We start from the raw sequence: 25,483 nt of genomic DNA on the forward strand, positions 1-25,483 counted from the left end.
CAATGACCTCTGATGATGAGACCGCGTTGTTATTTCTAAGAATTCAAAGCGATTTAAACAGAGAACATTTTTGAAGTCTTGAAGAAAACTTCTTGCTTCCTTTGAGACTTTTTTCTTGATGGGACTTTAACAGGTGTGAGGTGACCTTTTCAGCATCTCTCCAGAGAAAACTATAATTCACTTTAATGCTGAAAAGGCTTTAAGGTAGCAGAATATTCGTGGGATAAATCCGACCATTTTTGTGACTCATGAGCCAACAGTTGACATGACCTGCTGAGTATTTAGCTAATTCTCTGTGGATATAATCACAAATAATCTCAGAGAGAGTGAGAGGAAAAATCTTTCAATTATTTTCAACCAGCCTACCTGCTTATCAGCGGATATTAGTAGTCTCAGAACATAAGTGAGGGAGAGGAATAGAACAAAAGAGAGATGGCACAAAAAGAAGGAGGACCAGAGCAGGGGCGTGTAAAAACAGAGGACAGTCTAGGGGCCAAAACCATGGCTGGAGTCCCTATATCAGGTGGAGGAGTGGTGGTGGAGGTCAGGGAGAAGAAGGGATCTCTGCGGGCTGCAATACCCACAATGCCTTTCCCTCTGGCCGTCATCTGTCTTTTTCTGAACACCTTTATACCTGGACTCGGTAAGCTGAAAATCACACTTTCCTCATTTCCTCATTCTGATTTCATTGTGTCTGTCGATCTCCTCTTACTGATTCATAACTTCTAAGTCTATGATTCAAAATGAAAAAGTGAGAAGAGACAGAAAAGCAAAGAAGCAAAGTTAAGAACCAGAAGGAGTAAAAGTGAGGTGAAAGCACACATGCAGGGTTGAAAATAGCGGGGAACGAGAGACTGAGTTGTTGTCAAACTGGAAGACCTTCAAATACATGTTGACAGGCATGACAGCACAGGACGAGACATAAAAACATGAAGGCAAAAATGATATAAACAGGGGAGAGAAATTAAGAGTGCATGGAAAGTTTGCAGGTGCAGATCTATGGGGCCCCCGATGGGACTACTTTTGTGTTCACTTGCAATATGTTTGTGTTACTTTGCAATACTTTCCTTTTTCCATTCCTTCTGAGCCATATGTCTGTTTCCGCTCAGCTGCTCAGGTCCTCATGAACAGCTGGTGTGTTGGTCTAGTTCAGCTATAACACACTGCCAGTTGAAACAAAATATGCAGAGATGATGTGACACTTTACATGATGCATTTAAAGCTCGTTCATTGTAACAAACAGATCTTAGACAGTATTCAGCTTCTTGTTGTGAACACAGCTGTAATTGCTGAGGCTCCTCTGACAGGTGAAGCTGTGGCTGGACCAAGTTACTGTTTGGACTTTGGCTGCTGCTGTGGTTCACTCTACAATGATACGAACATGTCCAGCTGTGACTATTTAAATCTGCGGTGCTTCTATGAAAGGATGTGTTACAACCAATGTGCAGCCATGGCTACAGCCACACTGACAGATGTGCCATCTCAAGGCTGCTGTCATAACGGGAGCTACAGTGTTTATCAGTAGCGGTCAGAGAGAGAGCTGGTGATGTAAAAGTATTGCGAGATAACGTAAAGCGTAGTACAGTAACTTGTCCTCAATAAAAGCATCCTGCAGATTAATGTATTGCTTCCTTTTGGAGAGACTTCTTGATCGAAGGATTTGTTTAAGTTTAGGTTCACAAATCATATAACTGTGCCTGTTGAGCAGTACTGTACCAGTATATTTAATTCTCACTTCAAAGTAATATTAAATGAGTTGATCCATACTGGGGCACTGCACTGGGAGTAACTGAGCGGAAATAGACGAGTGTCTCAGAAGGAATGGGAGAAAAAAAATCATTGTGATGCAACACAAAATATGTTGCAAAGTAACTTAAAAGTAGTCCTAAAAAAAACCTCACTGTGACCCATCGAGGGCTCTGTACTGACCTACGAAATTATGATGGAAAAATATCATATTAAAAAAAAAAAGAAAAAAAAAGGAACAACTAAAACAAACTGTACACGACTGCATAGACGCTCAGTCTGCCTGCATGCGTTTGTATATTTGTGACTGCATCAATGTGTGAGAAGAGTTGACAGACCATTCACACCTTGTGTTAAAATAAGAGTGTCAGTGTGTAAATACACGCAGCCTCACTGCCAGGTGTTAATGCACACAGTGCATGTGGTGTCTGAGTGTCATCACTGCAGGTAGAAATGGGTTAGAAAATCTGCAACAGGTGTCATCATTACGGACAGCGACATCATCACTGTGGGCGGGGTCATCATTGCAGCAGGTAGAAACATTACCGCTGTGGGCAGACTCAAGATGCGTCATTATCATGGTTACAGACCTCGACACTGTCCGTGAACGGCAGAATGAGATCTTTATGAGCTTGTCATGACAAACTGGGGATCATACTGCAGTGGATGATCCACACTGTAGCAAAGCTGCAGGTTTATTAGATGACAACTCCCCAACTATTCACTGGGTTCGTTGGGAGTTGCCTCACAATAAGGAGGTGAAACATAAAAATACATGTAAATACATTCAGGATCAGCTGGCACATTTCACAGACACAGATTGCAATTTATTTCAATACTCATTTACTGTCTGTTTTTCTGCGTATATCTAAGAAACACCTGTTCAACAGGTTACAAAAGGCAGGCTCGGAGGAACCGAATATTTGCTGGATAACGCCACCATGTGGCCACTAAATATAAATAAATAAATGTAAAGTACATTTCATCTTCGGGGTCTAATGAATAAATAACTGATTGATTACATATTTTAATAACTTGAATATTCCATGTTGTTTTTGTGAAACTCAACAAATTCTTGTTGGTTTTTCCAGTTTAACAAAACAATTATCACACTAGACACAATTCAATGATACATACAGGTGGTGCTAAAGCAAAATTATGAATTCGAGCGGCCACAACTCAGTAGTGTTGCGTCTGACAGTTTAAACTATGGAAAATTCCCCTGTGTATAAAGCCTCAACAATTCTCTGAAAATCGATCTGACTGTGTCACTGTGTGTATTTTGAAGCAGATCACTTTATATCGTAAGAACATCTGGTAACTGTTGATACAAACACACACAGCATGCCACATCAGTGTCATTGATGGGTTGATTATTCACTTTTTACACAACAAAGCCCACCAAGCCAGACTGACATAACACAACGAACAGTGTACCGTATCCACGGTCACCAAACCCTACTGACATTAATGTTGCGACGTACGTAAGTGCATAAAGACACATTAAAATCAGGTTCAGTGCGCACACAAAAGCAGACTTTCACAGCCCGTCATTCGCTAATGTAGATTCGCTCAGTGGTGCAGTTCAAGAGCAGCACGACATACAATAAAAACATGAAGAGGTGATTATTTCAGGAGAAGAGTAAAGTGAAGATTGTGTGTGAAAGACAAGATTGTGTGAAAAGAAGAACAGAAAAATAAATACAGAGCACAACTGAAAATAAATAATCCTCTGTGAGCGAATTATGAGACTGGTGTCTTGACTCCATCACTAAATAACCTTGGGTGTGTCTTCTCCATCCCTCGCCTCTGATTTATTGGGCATAACTCCCTGGAGGGTTCTTCTGTGTATGTCCTTTTCCCTCATCTCTTTCTCCGTTCTATTTCTCTTCTGAAGAATGGTTTAATATCCCAAATCTTTTCTCATATTCATTCATTTACTTGTACTCACATTCAACAGTATATTTGCGGCAGCCTTTCTACAGTAAGTGTTGAATTACTGACTGCTTGAAAATGTCCCAAACATTAAAACAGGGTCAGCAAACACCTTGACCAGTTGTCCCCCTCTTTGACAGGAACATTGCCACAAAATTTGTCCCCCACATGTACAAAAAGGATCAAGGCAACACTTCTCCTAAAAGTGTGTGTGTGTGTGTGTGTGTGTGTGTGTGTGTGTGTGTGTGTGTGTGTGTGTGTGTGTGTGTGTGTGTGTGTGTGTGTGTGTGTGTGTGTGTGTGTGTGTATGTGTAGGTTTGTCTGAATGCCTTGACATTTCATTGAATAGCCGCGACTAGTTGCCATGACAACACTGACTGAAATGAACACAATGCATGTAGGAGGGCGCATGTGTGTGTCAATGCCGTTTTGGCTCTAATTGACTGAGATTGAAAACAGCATCTTGTTCTATTCAACCTGCAGCCAAAATAAAATATAGAAATGTGAAATTTGAATTTGGACAAGAGCCAGAGCTGAACAATGTGATCTGCAGACACTCGTGCACACACGTGTAACAGATGAGCAAAGTCCCTTCAGGACATTTGGTGAAAAAGCACCTGCTAATGTAAGATCACAGCGTAAAACAGTCTGTTTGCCCGGAAATGTTCACAGAAGCTTAAATATCCTCTCCAGATATGTTTAAACATATAAAAAAAAAATTGTGTCTGATGGTTAGGGCGCCTTGCAGACATGGTCCACGAATCTCTTTTCAAATGTGACAAAATCTGCCTAATAGAGAGCAGAAAGAAGTCCCAGGGAGCTGAATCTGGTGAGTAGGGCGGTGGGGAGCGACGTTGTAATGTTAAGGGCGATAAACATCTGTGTTTTTAATGTGTGGAGAGATCACGCGTTGAACCAAAGCTCCATTGCAGCGCAGTTCAGGTCGTTTGTGCCGAATGTTTTCCGTCAGACGCCTCAGGATGTCGCAGGAGAACTCAGTGTTAACAATCTGACCGGGGAATGAATCAACAGTGCACAACACAGCGAATGTTAAAGATAAACAGCTGGTTGCGCTTCTAACCTGATGCGCCTTCTTTGGTCTTGGACAACGACGTTTTTCAAATTTTATTGCCATCTTATTCCTTCATTGCTCTTCTGAAGCACTTTGAGGCCCTTCGTTGCAGATTTCCCAGGTTTCCTGCTCGATGCTCGTGTCCAGGGTAAAATCACAATGCGCAAACACGCTGCTTCTCACTAAAACTTGTCTAACACAAACATGTTGATCAAGTGACGCAATTTGAAAAACGTACTCATGAAAGTTATTGCTTCCCTCTGCTGCATGCGCATTACTACACGTGCCACATACACCATCTCAGAACTATTTTATCACACTTTTATTACACATACACTCGTCTATTGTCAGTCGCTGTATTTCTGACAGTTCAGGTCATACATTTCACAGATTAAAGATTTTCAGGTATTTTTTCCTTATATTGGAAACATTTTATGAATCCAAAACCAACTAGCAGGTTTGAAGCTAATCAGTATTACAGGTCGGATTTTTTCCTAAGTAAGCCTCCACTGCTACAGCTCGACAAATTCAACATTAATCCTGCCTGACATGTTGCCTTAGATCGTCCCTGCGCTGTAACAAACACTGAGTAAAAATCTATTGGCGAGTGTCACGCAAGCTGTTAGCCGGTGCAGTGTGAACTGATGAAAGAGCTGACAACTTGTAAATAATTACTTATTGTGAAGGAAACTGAAGCTCTCAAGTAGTGATGTTACAATATTTGCCATCAGAGGATTGTAAAGTGTAAAGCGCTGACACAGAGAACTAACGCGAATGTATGATTTAGCCTTCAGTGCGAGTGTGTGGGAGAGGTCATGTGTGTGGGGGACGGGGAGGAGGGTGTGGGTGTGTGTGTGTGTGTGTGTGCGTGTGTGTGTGTGTGTGTGTAATATAGAAAAATTTGTGAATAAAAATAGAAAAAGCTGTGAAGTTAAATCACCACACCACCTGTTCTGCTCAGCTCAAGCTTTTAGGTGCTGTGGTAGTTGACTGGATACTGGGTCAGTCCGATACTTTGGAGGCGGCGATGTTCACTTGCTTGCCTGTAACTTTTCCTTGGCCTTGATGATGTTCTGGACCCACTGGATGGACGGGTCGACGCAGAGTTTATTTCCATTCTTCATCGTAAAACTAAAACAGAGACAATTGTATTATTGTATGGTGTCCGGTTTTTTTTTTTCTGTCAGTTTTTATATTTGACAATTGAATGCTAAGAGTTTATTTCTGATTATTTGTTTTACATGACTGTACAAAATAATCTTATCTTTGTTCTCAGCATTGTGTATGAGTAAAATTTTAACCCTATTGGACCAATAAATTTGATTCTGTTGTTGATCTTGAACTTGTGGACAGAAGTCCAATAGCAAGAGAGCTGAAACACTTACAGCACACTTTCCATCGAACACATCTTGTCTGTGTAATCGAAGTCCACCACTTTGTTCTTGTCCAGGCGATGGGAGATGAACATAAAGCAGCAGTCTTTTGGGCCAAAGCCATCTGAAACCATGATGGAGACAGAAGTGTTCATACAAAGAGACATAAACTGGCATTCAACACACACTCATTGTTTTTCCCGTTACACCTTTGGAGAGCATGCAAATACATCATGAGACCTTCAGTGCAGTAAAGTGCTGAAGAGGATCTCAGTTTGGTTTGATTCCGATTCAAGTAAGAAGAACATACATAAATCAAATTTTTCCTGTTTTGCTTTAAGCCTAATCTCTTTTCATTTTGTGCCACTGTATTATTGATTACATTTACCTTTTATCAGAAATGATAACACTGAACTGATATTAACAAATTCTGAAAGGAACAGGAGAAGTTTGCCCAATATGAAACATAAGTGGTATTCAGTCAGCTTACTTTGAGATGCCAGGACAGTGAGAGTTGAGAAAAGCAAGATGCAGGTCACCAGAATGACAGGGTTCTTCATCATAGTCATCATCGTGTTTGCTTCTGTTGTCTCTCAGATCTGGGTGCACGTCCAACTGGTTGTTGGTTGTCTTTCTGTCTGTCTGTCTGTCTGGTCTTCTCACAGCCCCTCAGTTATTACACTGTGTGTGTGTGTGTGTGTGTGTGTGTGTGTGTGTGTGTGTGTGTGTGTGTGCGCGTGCGCATGTGAGTTTGATGGTATGTGATACTGGAGATACTGCCCCAGCTTACACTTATGCTGACATTGGGCCTCTGGATGTTTGTGTGTACACGTTCTCCAGAGTAAAATTAGCGATGTTCCTCTCTCAACCCATTTGGTCTCTTTTTTTCTTGTCTAAGGGAAATCCATCTTACAGAATGTGATTACTGCCTTCGGGGCAGAGATTTCACTTTCAAATTTAGTTACGAGAGGCATTAATCCTTGTAACACTCTGTTTTTATTACATTTCCAGGCATTCAGTGTGTCTGAAACCTGCCAAAACAAATTGAAATATGCTCCTCCCGGTAAATCCCAAAAGGTCTAACTTACTTGTCGTGTGTTGTTAGTTGGCTAGTTTAAGCTATCCAGTGGCAGTTGGAGGGTTTGCGAAGGACAGGACTAATTGGAGCTACAAGCACTCACCAGCTGGCTGTTGCTGCCGCTGGTCACTAGTTTCCTTGAAACTAAAGATCGTCTGTTGATGTATCATTTTCTACATCTACCCGTGTTAAATAAAGAAGATGCATGGATGTCGAGCAAACACCAGGTGCCGTGTCGGGCTGCAGAGCATGACCTGTATCTGTAAATCATCTGCCAGCTCAGCCAAAGGAAACTCCCTCCTGCTTGTGCTAACACAGAAGCCGGGGAAAGCCTGAAGAACATCTTGAAGTGGATTGAAAACAGGTGGTGAGAAACTTTGGAGTGGATGGAGTGGCTTTTAGAGGATTTGGAGTTTTTTTTAAAAACATCTTTGACTGAGCTGTGCTGCAAAAGAAATGCTACACAATGTATCTGATTACTTTTCCTCTACTTTTTCCAAGTAACTTACCCAGCACCGCTTTACAGAAGACTTTCTTGTTCTTCCTCATTTTTATCTCTTTCCTTTTTGTCTGCTTCTCTTTCCGTCGCTGACACTCTTACACTCCGTCATTAACCTCCCACACGACCAGTGGGTGCTTTGTGGAGTTCTGTGTAATTATAGTATTTAGTCTGGCTAATATCTATGTACGCACACATAGACACACACATGCACACACTCACAATGTCCCACATTGACATACACAAAGGATCCAAGAGCTTTTCACACACTGAGGATTGTTAGAGAAGATTTCTCTGGCAAAATTCATTCAAAGTTTTTTTTTTATTGCAGCAAAAAACTGGTGAGCACATGTATTTGCTCATTTTTTTTATTCAACTGCTGACACTAATACACAGAAACCTATTTTAATAGCTGGCTTTGTTCTGATCAATTGTATACAGTCTGAGATTACTTGTGAGAGCTCAGCGTTTTTAGAGCTTTGGCCTCTTTGATATCGCCTGCAAAACAGAATTAATCTTACATGAAGAAAAGAGTACATGTAGTTGTTTTGGATATTTCCACCAACATGTCTGAAGTTATATCACAAGAAGAAGAATAACTCTATGAGACTAAAATTACAATATGAGGGCAATCAAAAAGTTCAAAGATTGTGCCTGCTGTGCTCGAACACAATGCTCCAATCAGGGAGAAACTAAGTAAGTAAAGATTATTTGTATAGCATTTTTACAGATATAAAAATCACAAAGTGCTTCACAATAAAAAAACCCAAAAGAAAACAGCCCACAAGCAGCATGATTTTGAACGGTTAAAAACACAATTAAAATCACAACCACAGTTAAAATAGCTTAATGAGTAAGTATTACAAGTTTCATTGTCTAATTAACATCTGCACCATGTTAATGAAGTTATCCTAACCCTTGGAATACTTACTCAGTGCTCTGAGCACATCACCGCGCTGCTCACCGTTCACGCGCAACAGGAACAGTCTTGGAACTTTTTGATCCACCCTTGTACTTGATTTATCGATTTGAAATTAAATACACTTTTATAAATAATTTTATAACAGACAGCTATTTTAACAAACACACATAGCTCAGCATATACTGCATTTTTGGACTTAAATAACTCAAAATGAATGATAATACTGCTATGTATCAGTGACTGTGACGCATGTGAGTGGTAACTAATTGAGACTACAGAAGTTGGAAGTCATACAGAAAAAGTGAAAGTAAACAGACCATGTAGATCCGGTTTTGTATGGCAAAACTCAGATGGAAGTGATGCGTAACTGTTTAGCTACCAGCTTGCTGTCAATCACGGCTCATGTCTGGAGGTGGGCAGCTCCGCCAACAGCCAGAGCATCTGCTGGTGGGTGTGACCTCTGCGACCCCAAGATATCTCCGACTGATCAGACCATGTCTGCTCTGGGTGAAATCTCATTTTAGCCTGCTGTTGCTCTTTCTATGACCAGCTTTGAAATGAGCAACCGGTAAAAGGAAATCGAAATACCTCATCCATCTCTCCTTTTCTATGGCTTTTTTTTTCTGGGGCTGCTTATTTGTGCTTAATTCTAAGTTTGACTTTTTTGAAACCATTCCAGATAAGGATAAGGCCAGTGTAGGCCCTGTGAAAGTAAATATTATGATGTTCATTCAGACGTTACGGGACAAACTGAGTATATCTGGGCCTCTATAGAAAGATTTATCATGTCAGAACTCTGTGTTTAGTCTGTCTGCAAGTTCATAGTCAATCAAAAAGAAGGTTGCTGTATGGAAATAGCAAAGTAGACAGAAAGGAAAACAGAGAAATAAAGCGGTAAGAAGCTAACTTATACATGGGTCGGCTTTTGCCTCTCCTTTCTCCAGACATACAAGATGCAGCTGCCCTTCTCCACCCCTCCCCCCCTGCCGTCCCTCCTCCCTAACTCCCCCCCACCTGCATCATTTTTTGCTCTATTATTTGAATTCCTCCAATGTGACACGAAATGGAGCTAGCAGAAAGGGACGGGCCAAGGCCATGGTGCACACAAAGCCCCAGGCATTTTTTTCTTGTGTCACATTCAGTATTCAGCTCAGTATTTTAAAAAAGGTTATAAAAACAAAATTAAAAAAAAGCCAGACGTCCAAACATCAGCCGATTGTCTGAATAATTTATGATTTTGTAAAATTGAAAACATTTCTTTAACTTGATGACTTTATAACAACTGATGAAATGCAGAATCCAATCTGGTCTGTTTATATAGTTTTAATGCTAAAGATGCTGAATGTAAATTCCTGTCACACAAAGGCTTAAAATTAAAACAATGTATCAACGTGCAAGTGTCACTGTCAATATAAAATAAAATCTGCAAGATCCGCTCTATAAGGTTAAATTATTTACAGGTCAGGCATACAATGTTACATCGTTATTATATTAGATCCTAATAGGTTAAGCTATATTATTTATATTTTTCAAGATTCTGTACCCAGCTGCAAATCCACCTAAGATAACGGTGCACTGAGGGTAAATGAACGTCTGCGCAATGATTTAATGCTGTATTTATGAATGTAGTGCAGTTTGTTTTCAGTTCAAATCTTCATATTTTAGGTGGGGTTTTTTTTCTGAAATCACTGACTGGAATTAGAGAGCAAGCAGATTTACAGTAGTGACGTTATATTTAAAAATAAAATTCACAAGTCGTGCAAAAATGCAATTAAAATCCCAGTGGTCAATAATCTTGAGAAATGGCTTTTGAAATGGAACAGTGAATGTTGTGGGAGGCTTCTGGCCGCAGTACCAGCATAGTCCAAGTCCCATTTACAACTACAGCACATATAGTATGGATGTCAAACACTGCTGCAGTTCAGTTGAAATAGTGTAAAATAAAGAAAACACTGTAAGCTGGTAAACTGATGGCTGAGTATCTGAATATTGCATTGATCAAGTGAGGCAGACATACAGAGACTAACAGTCATATTTTAAATGTATTCTACTCCTGAAGAGGGGTTGTCATGGAAACCTTGATTAATGAAATAATCAGATTTGTTACACGTGCTCCACAAAAACAGGTCCAGGTCTTTAGATAGCAGGATAAGGAAGGGAATTGGGTTTCATTCAGGCAGACAAAGATTCTCCCCAAGGATCATCCTGTTTCAGCTCAGTATCAGTGGGTATGAGCAACAGTGGATTAACATGTATGTCACTTGAGGTAATGACTCTCTCACTCAACGACGCCGAGTGGACGATGTGAAGTAACACTATCAACAATGTCTGGCTGTGACTGACTGTAATTCTTTTACTACAAACATAGATGTCAGATATCCTTTTTTTCCAGCCACTCCTGCTTCTGTTCCAGAGACTGTACATAAAGTGGACGTAGCTTCCGGGTCTGAAAAGCAAAGCCATTGGCGGAAGTGCAAAACCACCAAGAGCCGCTAGGAGCTGGCTCCAAAAAGCCTTCGACTTAGTGGATGCTAGACTCCCATTCAACTTCTCCATTGAAATACAAAGTCAATAATTTGTTTTATACACATCATAATGGTGTCATTCACTAAAGTCACTGTTTAGTTTTCTGTTGGTCCATCTGAAAATAATTCATATATATTAGATGCAGGTCCTCAAAGAAATGTATTTTTAGCAGGTGGGTCTGGTTTGATTGACAGGCTTGTGGTCCAGTAAGGTTTCCTCTATAGGTGAGCAGGCATAGTGTCCTTGGGTTGCCAATCAGATTGAGTCCGATCCACACAAGCTCCTCACCAGCTCTTCCAAATATGGTCACTTACGGTTCCAAAAAAACAAGATGGCGAAGGTCAAAATGACAAACTCGAGGCTTCAGAACAGCAGTTTACAAACCAGAGGGGGGCATCACGGTTGGTTGCCGTGTGATGTGAACAAATACAGTGGAGGGCAAAACAAATTAAACTAACAAAATGTTGTGAACTCTGGTTTCTCCTCTAGCAAAAACATAAGGTTGCTGTTTCTGTGTTCAGAGGGTGAATAGTTTTGATGATACAGTACTTTGGTTTATGACCAAAAACTGATGACATTTCCATTAGTCATTGTGTTTAGTGCCAAATAACAAATGTTAGTCTGCTATTATGCTGATTGTGAACACACTCGTCAATACCTGCAAAACCTTAACATGTTATTATTTAGCTCAAAGCAACCGCTGTGCGATGCTCTCATCAGAGGTGAGCACATCTCTTCTGGTTTATTTCACTGCAAAATCTGGAGTGCGTTGTTTGGTATATTTCACCGAAGACTAACTGGAGAGTGGAAAAGTCCAAACTTTGAAGTCTTTCATCACGTTGGACTATAAACATCGGCGGCGTGCCACATCAGGACTGTAAGAAACTTTTTACAATAAACAGTGTTGTTTTTTTTCCCGCAGGTACCTTCATCTCAGCGTTCACGGTGCTGTGTGGAGCTCGCAGTGACCTGATCTCAGAGCGAGGTGTCTGCTGTGTGTTCTGGCTCAACGTGGCAGCGGCCCTCATCCAGATACTGACAGCTGTTATCATGGTTGGATGGATCATGAGCATCTTCTGGGGAATGGACATGGTCATCTTGGCAAGTCAGTAGCCGTCTATCTGCGTTTATCATTCTTCTGTTTTTATTGTATTTTGGTCTTGTCTTTCTTTTGTTTGTCCGTTTCACATGTGACCATGACATTGGTGGCAAAGTTCAGAGTTCATTCAAACGTATGACATTTTTTTACAGCGTGGAAATCTAATGACAATGTTTACATTACGTTTAAGGTTCATATTAGTGTCATGCAAAGGTTAAAAATAGTGTTACAAACATAAACTGTATATAAAAGTGGACGTAGCTTCCGGCTCTGAAAAATGAGGCCGATGGGGAAGTGCCTTAAGATGCAATACCAACGAGTGCCACTAGAGGTTGGCTCCAAAAAGCCTTTGGATCCATCGACTCCCATTCAACGTCTCTCATGAAATTCAAAGTCAATAACTTTTTTCCACAATTTATTTAAGTGTTTCTAGCTAAAGTCGCTTATTAGTTTTCTGGCAGTCCATCTGAAAATAATCCTGTCATTAATTCGAAAATAAGCCTCAAAAAGCGGAGGGGGTGTCTGTTTGATTGACAGACCTGTGGTGCAGTCAGGTTACGGCCATCTTTGGCGGGACGTAGTATCGTCGGGTTTCCAATCAAATCATGTCAGCTCTCCCGCTCCACTCCCCCCCAGCTCGTCCAAATATGGTCATTTCTGGCTCCAAACCGCTCTGAAGTAGCACGATGGCAACGGCCGACATGCCAACTCGAGGCCTCTTACGGCCGTTCACAAATCAAAGGATGACGTCACGTGGTTGCAGCTTGGTAACAATGTACTTTTCTTTTTATTTCTGTTGGAGTAAGGTGAAATTATTTAGCCTTTTAACAAATTACACAACACCCAGTATTTATGACAATTTTTAAAGCTTTACATGTTCAGTAGGAACCAGTGGGCTCAGGCTTTGGAAACCGGAAAACATTTAGAGACTAACTTGTTGTTTGATTCTCATCAAAAAATATACGATAACACAAGCGCAATCCTTTATGGTTTGTGTGGCAAAAAGATGTGGTAACTTCTGGATGACACAAATTTGTTTAGTGGTCGTCAAATTTTGAAGATACAAGAAAGGAAGAAAAAAGCTGAGGTATGTGAAGGAACAGCGATGGAAAGGCTGGGTCATTTTACCGCCTTCTCCATCAGAAAATAGTGCCATCTCCTCGGGCGCTGATGCATGAACAAGTGCCGACACACACACACACACACACACACACACACACACACACACACACACACACACACACACACACACACACACACACACACACACACACAAACACAGAGAGAGAGAAAGAGTCACCATTCTCTCATGGCAGCCTTTGAATTACCACAGCCCGGTCTCTTTTCTGTGTGTGCCGATGTGAGGTAATTGCTGCCCGCGTGTGCAATCAAAGTGTGTTGGTGCGTGCACGCCTGCAAGGCTGTGTGTGTTTGTTGAGCGTGAGATACAGTAATTGTGTACGTGGGAGTGAGCAGCCCTCCTGGTGTTTTTTTGTTCACTGCTCCCCATTGTTTCTCAGGCCTCTGGGCACGCGTCTTCATCAACTGTTGCTGCAAAAATCCATACTCCCATTAGCTGGAGCACCACATTGGGATATTTACATTAAATAAGATAATCATTATCCTGTCAGCAGCAAATGATTCTCGAACTGAAATCATGCACTATGTACTCCTATAATTATATCTACAAATAAATATATTTTTTTGTTGTTGCATATTTATGCTTTTCTTGTTTTGTCTTTTATTTGCACACCGTGGGACTGTGAGAAACGGTTTTTCGATCCATTTGTATGTCTGTATGTCATATGGTGGATTGACATTAAAAAAGTCGAAGTTGAAGTATAAGATAAATTATTATTCAACTACTCATCACAAAAACACAAATCTTGGTAACTTTGGGGTTTAAAGTTCATACTCACCTCCGTCTTCCTTCATGTAACGAATCACTGAAAATATGGTATCAGTGTTCTCTCTCTCTAAAAAGCGTGTATTTCAGGTGATCAATGAATTTTTTTCTCCCCATAACTCACAACAAACAACTCCCTCCACCCTTTCTTTCTCCATCTACCTAATGATTGTTGTATTATCTCCCTCCAACTGATCGCCTTCCATCTGCCTCTTTCTCTCCCGCTCTCCCTCCCTCCCTCCTTCTCCCATCAATCCAGCAGACCAGGGTTGTGTTGCTCTAATTGTGCTCATTTGATCATGTAATGGATCTGTATTAAAAGTCAGGTCAGAAGATATTGGAATGTGTTTTTTCACTGCTTGGGAGTTAAAAAAAAATTGCCTTGTAAAACATTAATGAAGTCAACTTCACACAGAAAAACCTTTTGAAACAAATGATCACTAATTGTCTTTTATCTCTTCTCTCCCATTCCGCTCTCCTTCGTCGGGAAAGTTTCCGATGGTAGGTGTTTCTTATTTCCTTCACTAACTTTCAACAGTGCCTCAATGAGGTGATAAGATTGTGGAGTGATGAAGAAGCATGTCGCAGAATAGTAAGCTTTACTAACTTTAACATAGATACGAGGTGCAATCAAAAAGTTTAGAGACGGTTCCTTTTGCAGACGAGCGTAGGGCAGCACAGTGATACACAGTGAGCAGGTGAAGCTATAACTTTAGAGAGTACATATTCCAAGGTACGTCGCTTGATCAACATCAGAACAGAGTTACACTCATTTTTGTGGTCAAGAGCACTTTTGTTATTTCAGCATTGACCTGAAATTTTGTGTCAAACTCAGGACATCAGCAACAGACCCTTGAAATGCTTCAGAAAGATCACAGCAATGAAGCAATGAGCCGAGCGCGGCGTTTTGAGTGATAAAACGTAACTGTGCAACTAAAGGCATGCTGCATTCGGCACAAACGACCTGAGCTGTAGTGAAGTGGCACACCGTGGCAACACGTTCGCCAAAGCTCATTAAAATGGCACAACTTTCACACCCGCCAACAACACAATTGTAGCTCCCCACCACCTTTGCTTGGTGGATTTGACTCCTTGTGACTGCTTTCAGTTCCTCAAAATGAAGTTCAAGTTCAAGGGTTGCCTTAGGCGCAATTGCAGATGTTCCTTGACGCACTTATTGAACATGACACTTGTGGAGCGTTCAAAGTGAGGCAGGACCACTGGGAGTGGTGTATCACTGCAGATGGGGACTACTTTGATATATTTAAATCAAATATGTTTTTTTGGTTGTTGTAGGCACAGTTTCTCAACTATCTGATCACACCTTGTATTTAGTAAGCTAAAACTAACCACATTTCCCAGGCTTACAGATACTCAAAAAAAAAAAAATTTGTTATTCAGAACTTTCTCATGATCTTCCATGTGTGCCGTGCAGAAAGAACAAAGTATGTTTGATATTCTCACAAAGCCACCAAACTGCGAGTGTTCAAACTGTGAAGTTCATTCTGGACCTCGGAAATAGCAGTTTGAAAACTATCCTGACTCAAGGTCCAGTTATTGTGGTTTAATTGTATCACATGGTCCTCATTAGTGGACCGAGTTGTCATGGAGACAGATCTATTGACATACTGGTTCAGTATCATCCACAGCGTGTTTAGGATTTCTTGTTCGTGGCTTAAAAATAATGAATCAAATTTAAACTTTGACGTTGGAATTGTTATTTTGATCTCCACCACAAAAGGTATTGCCACTCCCCACATGTTGACTTATTAGTAAGCGATGTTTCTTATCCATCACAGATATACATAAAGCCATAATACAATCCAGACTGGTATTGTTTGCCACTTTCGGGAAGCTGAGGAAATGGTTAAACCTGCAGTCAGTACTTGATCAATATTTGCTCCTAATGCCTTACCCTGGCTGCTTTTTGAGTGTTGCCAACTTTTCTGCTTTTAATTTGCTCAATTAAAATGAAGTAGTGAGTGAAATGACAATTATTGTCAAAAGGGCAAATACATTTTTTTTCTAATTGCACGTAGCATTTACAAAATCCTCTTAATTAGAGCCATGAGAGCCGGATAATGATGCTTAGAACTGTTATTTCAACAAGCAGTTAGAGATCTTTTGCTTTTCCTCTCCTTATGCACGTACCTTCCTCCTTCAGGCTGTAGAGACCAGGGTGTTCCTCAAGACGTCTGAGAGAAGTCGCTCTTGTGCTGGCTGATGGATCACACGGACAGTCTGACCTCTTTCGCCTTCCCTGAAGTCTTTACCTGCTGACAACACAGAGAGGCAGATACACGGCGACAATGAATGACTCGTAGGTAATCAAGCGACTGCGCTACATGCTAATCTTCAATTGCTCGCTGCTGATTGGTCAACACCAGGCAGCATTTACTGTATATTTACAACTTAAAGGAACAGGACAGGAAAAAGTGACTTAAACTGGACAGACACAAGAAAAACAACAGATAAGAAGAACAGCGTGTTTGTGTTTTGTTGAGTGATTCTAACGGTGAATTCTGTCTTTTGAAATGTTTTATTTGATTTATTTGCCAAAAAGGATACAACTGTAAAAACGTGTAACTTGTTTCCTATTTGCGAGTAAAAACAATTAATTTGCATGATTTATTATACATTCAAATTTTGGTTTCTGTATTTTTGGCTTGGATATATTAACACAATCCAGTTGATATAAAAAAAAATTAAAAAAAATTCTGCTGTTGCATAAAATGTTGCTGCAATGGGTGTGTTTAGCTCAGTTCTCTCAACAGCCTCCAGTTTGCTGTCGGGGCCTTTCTATTGCAATTTACTGACACCATATTGCTTCTCTAAAAACATGCAATATATCTCTTTTTATTTTAATGTTTCCATGTGTTCCATCTCCTCCATATTGTCAGTAAAAGCACTGTTAATGTGTACATGAACAGTCAGCACTGTCACCACAAAATCACTGAAATCAGTGATTGTTTAAGAGGCGACCGTGGAACAAACATGTCTTCTTTTGGAGCATGTGATGATCAATCCTTATTGCGCTCAAACTTGATATTCAATATAGTCAGTTTGAGTGAAAACTTGATCAAAACAGACTAATTTGAAACCAATCGATTAGTTTATCGCTAATGTAGCTATAATGTAATAAATGTTCTGTTTTGTTCTAAAGTTAAGCACCTGCAGTGGTCGTATAAATGATGATGTCTAGTATATACTGTGAGTTTTCCCCTGTTGATGATCGGATACAACAGCAGACTCTTCCCGTTTACGGCCACGAGTCGCAAACTATGTTTACTGTTGCCATGACGATGAAGGTTGCATAACTTTAAGGAACTAAAAACTTTTATGCACAACAAGGTTCAATCGATCATCCGAACCCAAACCATTACCCCCCCCCCCCCCCCCCCCTCACCCTCCCACCCTACAATACACACACTGGTGGTCCCATTATACGTGATATTGTGCAGTCACGAGGCTGTGTTAAAAATGACTCATCCTCCCTAATAATTATCTAATTAAAATTTTCATGTGTAAATAAGTGCGAGAAGGATATTACATATTATTCAAGCTTTGGACCTAATGAATTGGTCTCAAATTATGCATTGCTCTCACTATTTGACACACGAGTCTTTCACATTATAGTGAAGACAATTACAGTAGCATTATTCAGGCTCGTGACTGAGCTCCCATGTTTAAACAGATAATTTATAAACTCATTTACATTTATTGATAAAAAGTTCACTGGAAGTTAACAACTCCCTTGAGCAGCTTTAAATTCCATTTAAGATATTTATGTTAAAGCAGAAAAATGAATTTACTGTTTTGTGTCACAACCAGCCATATGCAAGTGTGCATATTGTCACCTGTGGGTGTGTGATTTCAATGTCATTCATTAAAACAAAACATTGTTTCACCCAAAACACCCAAGAACAATACAGTGCAAAAGTCCATCAAAAAAATGCTTGAGAAAATCTTTTAAACGTGTAATAAAAACAGTTACTGTAAAGGATAAATAGCCCATAAAGTACATTTATGATTGTATGATAAATAGTGTGTAATATTAGAGATGGAGACCAGAGAATATGGCCACAGTTCAACTAAAGGGTTCTTTGGCTAAAATGAGGCCAAATTCCATAAACAATTCTACCATGTAAGTAACTCAGAAGGTTGCCTTCAAATTGTTGATCCAAGCACAGCCTTTCTCTTTTCCCATGATACCCCAGCAGCTTTCCCATGCACTGCATCATTGGCTTATTTCCATGAAAGATATCCAGCCTGAAACAAAAAACCTCAAACTATTTAGCTTTAGCTAATGGAAAGTAGTGCACTACATCAAAATCACTGCAAGTGTGTTTTGCAGGAAAGAAGTGCTTAACTCAACTGCTACTGAAAATAACACTGAATGGACTCCAACAACAGAAAAGTGCCACTTTCAATACATTTTATACAGAAATGCAGATTATATTCAGGATAAGATTAGTTGTGCCTCTACAGAAATAAAACTTCATGTGCATAATTCACGCTGTGAGTTCAGCCTCCGCTTAATTTGATTTTCTACTGATGTTGAACCACTTTGACTTTTTTTTTATCAGGGCCCGAGCACCGAAGGTGCGAAAGCCCGATTGTTATTTGTAAAATTGTTATTCTTTTTATCCTGAAAGTTTCAATGCATTTTTGGAGGCTTTATCATATTCAAAGAGGCGAAAAATTTTGTATTTTAGTGGAGTTGCGAGTGGGTGTGGCCAAATGGCGCCCCCCTACACAGATGCCCCAGCGGCAACATTTACATACATGCACGAAAATCGGTGGACATGTGTATCACACCTAGACGTACAAAAAAGTTACATTGCACCATTACGTCAACTCAACAGTAAGTCCGCCATTTTTGATTTAGTCGCCATTTTTGGCAATTCGCACGTTGTACTTTAACGAACTCCTACAGATTTTGTCGGACCGAGTTGAAATTGAGTCTGTGCCCTCTTAACATGTTTGGAATTAAAAGTTATCAAAATAATACGTCTTCGTCGATCGGTGTGCCCGTGGCGTGGCGGCCAAAAAGTGACCCAAAAGTCAAAGTTAAAAAAATGACAATTTCTTTTTAAGTCATGACAAAGTGGGCGATCAAACCTCAAACCTTCTAATTGAGAGGCAACAGTGCTAACCACTGCACCATCTATTTTCCCAGGAGGTAGACAGCATTGTGACAAATCTTTGGCTCCCTGCAACATATAACTCCACCGTCCACAAATACTCATTCAAATGCGACCAAAATTGCCACAGAAATTCTTTGGATAGTAGACATACATGTTTTCAAGGGGGTCTGCAATGATATTAAATATCTTCCTGTAATGTGTAGTGTATGCAAACTTTTTCAATTTCTCCAAACGTTTCAACTTCACGAAAAGTTGAATCAACGCAGAGCTGGAAACGACCTCATGAAGACACGGGTTTGAGCCCTGCCAAGATAACACACATGGTTCATGGTTCACGGAGGGCGAGTCCTCCTGAGGACATGGTTCACGGAGGGTGAGTCCCTCTAAGGCGAGTCCCTCTAAGGGTAAGCCACACGGTTCACAGAGTGCACACGGTTTCAGGTTTGCGCTGCACATGCAGTCATACTGATACCAAACTAAAGGTCAACAACAATACAAAAACCCTAATATAAAATATTTAATACAAAATAATAACCCATTAGTATGACTTTTTTTTTTTTCATATTTCAGATGACATGCTGTAGTATGACGCAGTGGTGCAGTGGTTAGAGCAGTTGCCTCAATGAGAAGTAACTGGGTTCCATCCCCACTTGAGGCATACGTCAGTTCAGAAAAAGGTCATTCTCCAAAAAGTGATAAAAAAAAAAAGAAGTCATTTTTGTATATAGTATAGCCAGGGTGATGAGGCAAAGTTTGATGTTTCGCCGTGACACAGGAAGTTGATGTTCAAGGTCAAGCAATGCACCAAACCTCACGAAACTTTGCACATGCGTCAGGCACCAACTTTCATGAGTTTTTGAAGATGTTAAAGCCGCCGAAAAAAGGCAATTTTTTTTTTTTGAGAAGAATAAGGAACGAGATCGAGAAAAAAATTTAAACTGTAAACGGGCATATGCGGACCCTCGCATGCTGCACGTCGGGGAGCCGGCAGCCCCCGACCCGCTGGAGCATATCACTGCTTGCAGTTTTAATTTGCTCTTGTAGTTTTTAACTATTGTCATGATTTTAGCTAAATGCCTTTTCAATGACATTACTGTATTATGGATTAGAAAACCCAAGTTTTTTTTATGTTTCAACTGTATACATGTTGTTCAGTGTTTGTGTGTGAGAATAAACAATGATGATTATAATGATGTTTATAATGCTGATGATATATTATACTTACAACTGATTAAAGTTCTCCCATATGTATTTTTGTAAGAGTGGTGCTGGAGTTTCTTTACTTTGTTTAGGTTTATATGCAGTTTATGGATGCCGATCAGAAATAAGTGCTATTTGGACACTGATAATCAGCTTGTTAGTTTCTACTCGTATATGTTTCAGCGGGAATATCAAGTTGTTGTACTGTTTTGTTGTGCTAGCATTTTGATTGTAGAACAGTGTACAGTATTTTCTTTCTTTCTGCATATCTGTATCAGATGACTGTAGAGTAACACTGTCTGCACACACACAAATGGACTAACTGAACTATTTTAAGATTGTAGCTTAATTCTGTGGCTTTGCAGCTCTGGTTCAAGGTAACTGACAATCTTGCCATTAAAAGTCAATTTCGTCCAAATTACTGCATTTTTGTGACTGAATTGTGCATTTTTTTCATTTAAAGTGATTCAGTATTTGCCTTGATTATTAGGTACAACAATTTCTTCTGTAAATCTAGAATGTATTCCAATGATGTGCTGCTTTAGTAACTGAATAACCTGTGAACGTCTTGGTTATTCACCCTGAATCCTACTTGAAGGACCGAGAATACGTTGTGTCTGTAGCTAATTACACATCAGAGCGGACTAAAATGACATGTGGTGTTCCACAAGATTAATTTCTGGGACCTCTTCTGTTCAACATCTACATGCTTCCACTGGCTCAGATTATGGAAAGAAACAAAGTGTGTTATCATAATTATGCAGACGACACACAAATCTACATAACTATATCGCCAGGGAACTATAATCCCATACAAGGGTTGGGTAAATGCATTGAACAAATCAACAACTGGATGTGCCAAAATTTTCTTCAATTAAACAAAAATAAAACGGAAGTAATTATTTTTGGTGCCAAGGAAGAACGATTGAAAGTCAGCGCTCAGCTTCAATCACTGATGTTACAAACCACAAACCAAGCCAGAAATCTAGGTGTTGTCATGGATTCAGACCTCAATCTGAACAGCCATATCAAGACAATTATAAAATCAGCCTACTATCGCCTGAAGAATATATCAAAGATTAGAAGACTTATGTCTCAAAAGGATTTGGAAAAACTTGCCCATGCATTCATCTTCAGTAGACTCCACTATTGTAACGGTGTGTTCAAAGGTCTCTCTAAAAAGTCAATCAGAACGCTGCAGCTGATTCAGAACAACGCTGCAACTCGAGTCCTCACTAAGACCAAGAAACTGGATCACATCACTCCAGTTCTGAAGTCTTTACACTGACTTCCTGTCCAACAAAGAATTGACTTTAAAATCCTGCTGTTGGTTTATAAAGCACTGAATGGTTTAGGGCCAAAATACATTTCTAATTTGCTGCGACCTTATGAACCATCCTGACCCCTCAGGACGTCTGGGACGAGTCTCCTTTCTGTTCCCAGAGTCAGAACTAAACATGGAGAAGCAGCATTCAGTTTTTAATGCTCAGCATATCTGGAACAAACTCCCAGAAAGCTGCAGGTCTGCTGAGACTCTCAGCTGCTTCAAATCAAGATTGAAGACTTTTCTGTTTGCTACTGCCTTTCAATGAATCAGATTCAAGGATGTTGATTAATTTCCTGCATTTCTGCATTTTATTACTGTATTTTATTTCTTAAACTGCACTGTAACTTTTATTCTATCCTTAGCTTGTTTAATGTTTTAATGACTGTTTTTAATGTTTCGATCAATGTTCTTAATTGTTTTTAAATTTGCTTTTCCTTTGCCTGATGTTTTGATGCTTTTAATGGTTTTATGTGAAGCACTTTGAATTGCCTTGTTGAAATGTGCTGTACAAATAAACTTGCCTTGCCTCTAAATTTGAGGAGTTGCAGGTTAAATGCTCTTCTCAAGGACTCCTTCCATCTTTCCTGCGTTCCAGCTGGTGGAGAGTCATCTTCTGAGACAGACAGGCAGACAGACAGACAGACAGACAGACAGACAGACAGACAGACAGACAGAGGCAGATTGTTTACCCCTGAGGATCTGCAGTCACTGTTTTCCAGCAACCATAGAGTAGAATTGATCTTTGTCGTTACAGTACTATGTGCACATTCTCATGTAAATTAATGATCCGGCTCATAAATAAACATACTTTCTGAATATGTCTTCACAGATTGCTACAGAACATGATGTGAAAACTGTGAATGCAATCTTTGACGTTTCGTACATTTAGTTTTGCTACAAAATTGACTCCATTTGCTTGTCAGAAGTTTGTTTCACAGAGTAATTTCTCATTCAGAAAATCGAGTCACTTTTATGAAACGCATTACTGATGCATTTACGTGGTTAAACACTTTAAGCCATGCTTGTAATGTTAATATAAGTATGGTTTATTGGTTAGTCCACCACTAATGACTGAGATATCTCAACAAATACAATTACCTTGACTTTTCATTGGTGGTGGTTTATGATGACAAGCAGAAAATTCAGCATCCATCAGTTCATCCTTTAGTTTTCCCTCCATCATCCTGTCAAAATATTACTTTGGACAGTATTTTGGTTTATAACGCTGCATCAGCTGGAGTTACACTCTGTGCTTGTGCTAACTGGCAAATATTAGCATCCTAACACTACACTAAGATGGTAAACATGGCAGCCAAACATTATACTAAACATCAGCATGTTAGCATTTAGTTCAAAGCGACGGGGCGTTAAGCTCAGATTTGCAGTGCTGCTAATGTGGCTGCAGATAATTGTTTGCTAAACTGAGGGCCTTTTCACAAATGAACCATTTCTCCTGAAGATACACACTGATGAAGGCTCACAGCACGGCAAGACCTTTGTTCTCGCTCAAGCTGCCTGGTGATAGCGAGCATATCAAAAACCTGGATGCGGTAGTTCCATTAAATTGTACAGTTTCCCATCAAACTTTATCTGCCAATCAAAACAAATATTTATACAGCACTGGATCATTCCCAGTTTGAGCCTGAACAACCAGCCTGTAAAATCAGTAATCTCAAGTGAGAAATAAAACACCTAATGTGTTGGATGACAATCTCTCACGTCAAAGTGGCATCTTGACAATTTCCACAGTTACAGCAAGGAAATGACTTTATTCGATTTAGCTTAGACACTCTAGAGCACTTCTTGATTACTCCAATAACAGCATTTTAATAATCTGTTTCTATGGCGATATTAAGACCAGTCTCATTAAACTGGCCCCACATTGCAGGATAGCTGACCCGATTTGGGGTCTAATTTGAACAGCAATACCATATTGAGCAGAACTATGCAATACCCACGAGAGGGCAAGCTAACCGGGAAGCATCACCAACCCCACAAGCATCAAAGTGGATGTAACTTCCTGAAAAGTGAAGCCCATGTGGAAGTGGACTGATAGACCCCCATTCAACATCTCATGAACAACAAAGTCAGGAATTTTGTTTTTTTCATTCAAAAGTTATAATAGTATCATTAGCTACATCCACTCCCTCTAACCAGAGTACTAGTGGTCCTTCTGCAAATAATTATATTGTTAATAAAATATTTGACCTCAAAGAGCGATATGTTTGAGGGCATGCTTTAATTGACTCCGGGCTTCAAAACGGCTCATGGTGGGTTGCCGATGGCCCTCTGCACAGTCATATTAATATGGAACAGCGTCTTAACAGTAGAGCATGTATAAAATGACAACACTTCTATAAATGATGATAGGTTTCGCTCTGAGTATACCTGTGGACAAATAACAGCTGTTCGTTTGTAGTTGTAGTTTGCCCCTTTGAAACTAACAACAAAGCTTTATTCCAGCTCACCTCCAACTCCCACTGACAATTGCAAACTGTGTATTTCATGCTGATTCCGACTTCTCTGAAGTTTTCTGTGAATTTCATCCACAGTTATTTTCACCAAATTTATTTTTCGGCGCAAAACAAAGCACACAGAAGCGCACATGTGCGAACAGCTGACGACGGTCCGCCTACATCTTTCTTTCGCGCTGAAGTCACGTTTGATCTCGCGAGTTTCCGTGAGATCTCCGGTGCCTTTAATTTACTACTCTGACATTAAATATAAACGCCAAATGTATAGTCCTGCTTCGTCTAATGAATTGTTTGGTGTGTGTTCTTACGATTAAAAGATTAAAAAACTATTTAAAACATGTATTTTGTGTTTTACAACGTTTACTACGTTTTTAAAATCAATTAAGCTTTAACAATTGTCCAGAATGCACCAGGTATTATCTGTACTGTGATACAAGTGATGGGAATAAAAGATATTGCAAAACCACACCGATAGAGGTTGTGTTGTGAGGGTGTTTGCCTTTAAGGATTGTGCCCAGACTTGCTGACTGTTCTCTCTCACCATATAAGGATTTCTCACAGCTTGCTCTATCTGACCAGACGACTCTGTGCATGACAACCCACCAGCACTCCCACCATCCCCTCAGTCATGTAAACAAAACCAGAGATTCAGTTTCTCAGCAACTAAACTCAAAGTCCAGCATGTTGCACTGTCAAAACACAGTAAGGCTGAGACATAATGCAGCAACAACATGGGCTTGAAAACGTTTTCAACCCAAACTGGGTCGTATACTGTTCTGGTCTCAATTTAAGCAACCACTATTTTAATCACACAGTATTTACAGGAAATTGGCCGTAAAGTTCTCTTGGCTCCTAACTTTGACCTGGTTGGGAGTCAAATGTGGTTTCCAGAAAGATGTTTTAGAAGATGAATTACACTTCCATTAACTAGAATATAATATGTAGCTAATAAATGTTGTAGATGATCCATTTGGGTGCCACCAAAATGAGCACATTTAGTTTAATGAGCTTGTTCATCCGCAGAAAGATGGCTTAGCCTGGGGTCTTTTCAGGTTGGTGTATGTGTAAAGTCATCAGGCTCCAGTGGCTAACAAATCCATACACACACATTCCCAGCCATATTATATGAGGCTGCATGCACCTGATTTGATCACAGTTGCCTTGTAATCATCTTTTCCT

General features: G+C 40.0%; 2 protein-coding genes across 2 annotated transcripts in view; one reads left to right on the forward strand and one right to left on the reverse strand.

The window, feature by feature from the left end:
• The window catches only part of stum (stum, mechanosensory transduction mediator homolog), a 22,652-nt gene extending 260 nt beyond the window's left edge, over window positions 1–22,392 (forward strand). The window contains exons 1-4 of the mRNA XM_069158442.1: window positions 1–643; window positions 12,074–12,256; window positions 14,649–14,657; window positions 16,321–22,392. The exon at window positions 1–643 is cut by the window's left edge and continues 260 nt beyond it. Coding sequence (XP_069014543.1) covers window positions 433–643; window positions 12,074–12,256; window positions 14,649–14,657; window positions 16,321–16,355 — 438 coding nt within the window. The 5' untranslated portion in view covers window positions 1–432 and the 3' untranslated portion in view covers window positions 16,356–22,392. The remainder of the gene's footprint in view (window positions 644–12,073; window positions 12,257–14,648; window positions 14,658–16,320) is intronic.
• Window positions 5,075–6,727, reverse strand: LOC138203745 (C-C motif chemokine 4-like). The gene is made up of 3 exons (XM_069158756.1): window positions 6,617–6,727; window positions 6,139–6,250; window positions 5,075–5,884 (listed from the first exon to the last, which is right to left on the reverse strand). The coding sequence occupies exons 1-3, from the start codon at window positions 6,696–6,698 to the stop codon at window positions 5,785–5,787; spliced, it is 294 nt and encodes a 97-aa protein (XP_069014857.1). The 5' UTR covers window positions 6,699–6,727; the 3' UTR covers window positions 5,075–5,784.
• Window positions 22,393–25,483: the final 3,091 nt, after the last annotated feature.

Source organism: Embiotoca jacksoni, unplaced genomic scaffold (assembly GCF_022577435.1).
Source record: "Embiotoca jacksoni isolate LCO1_2020_lvr unplaced genomic scaffold, fEmbJac1.0.p SCAF_23, whole genome shotgun sequence".
Taxonomy (NCBI): Eukaryota; Metazoa; Chordata; class Actinopteri; family Embiotocidae; genus Embiotoca; species Embiotoca jacksoni.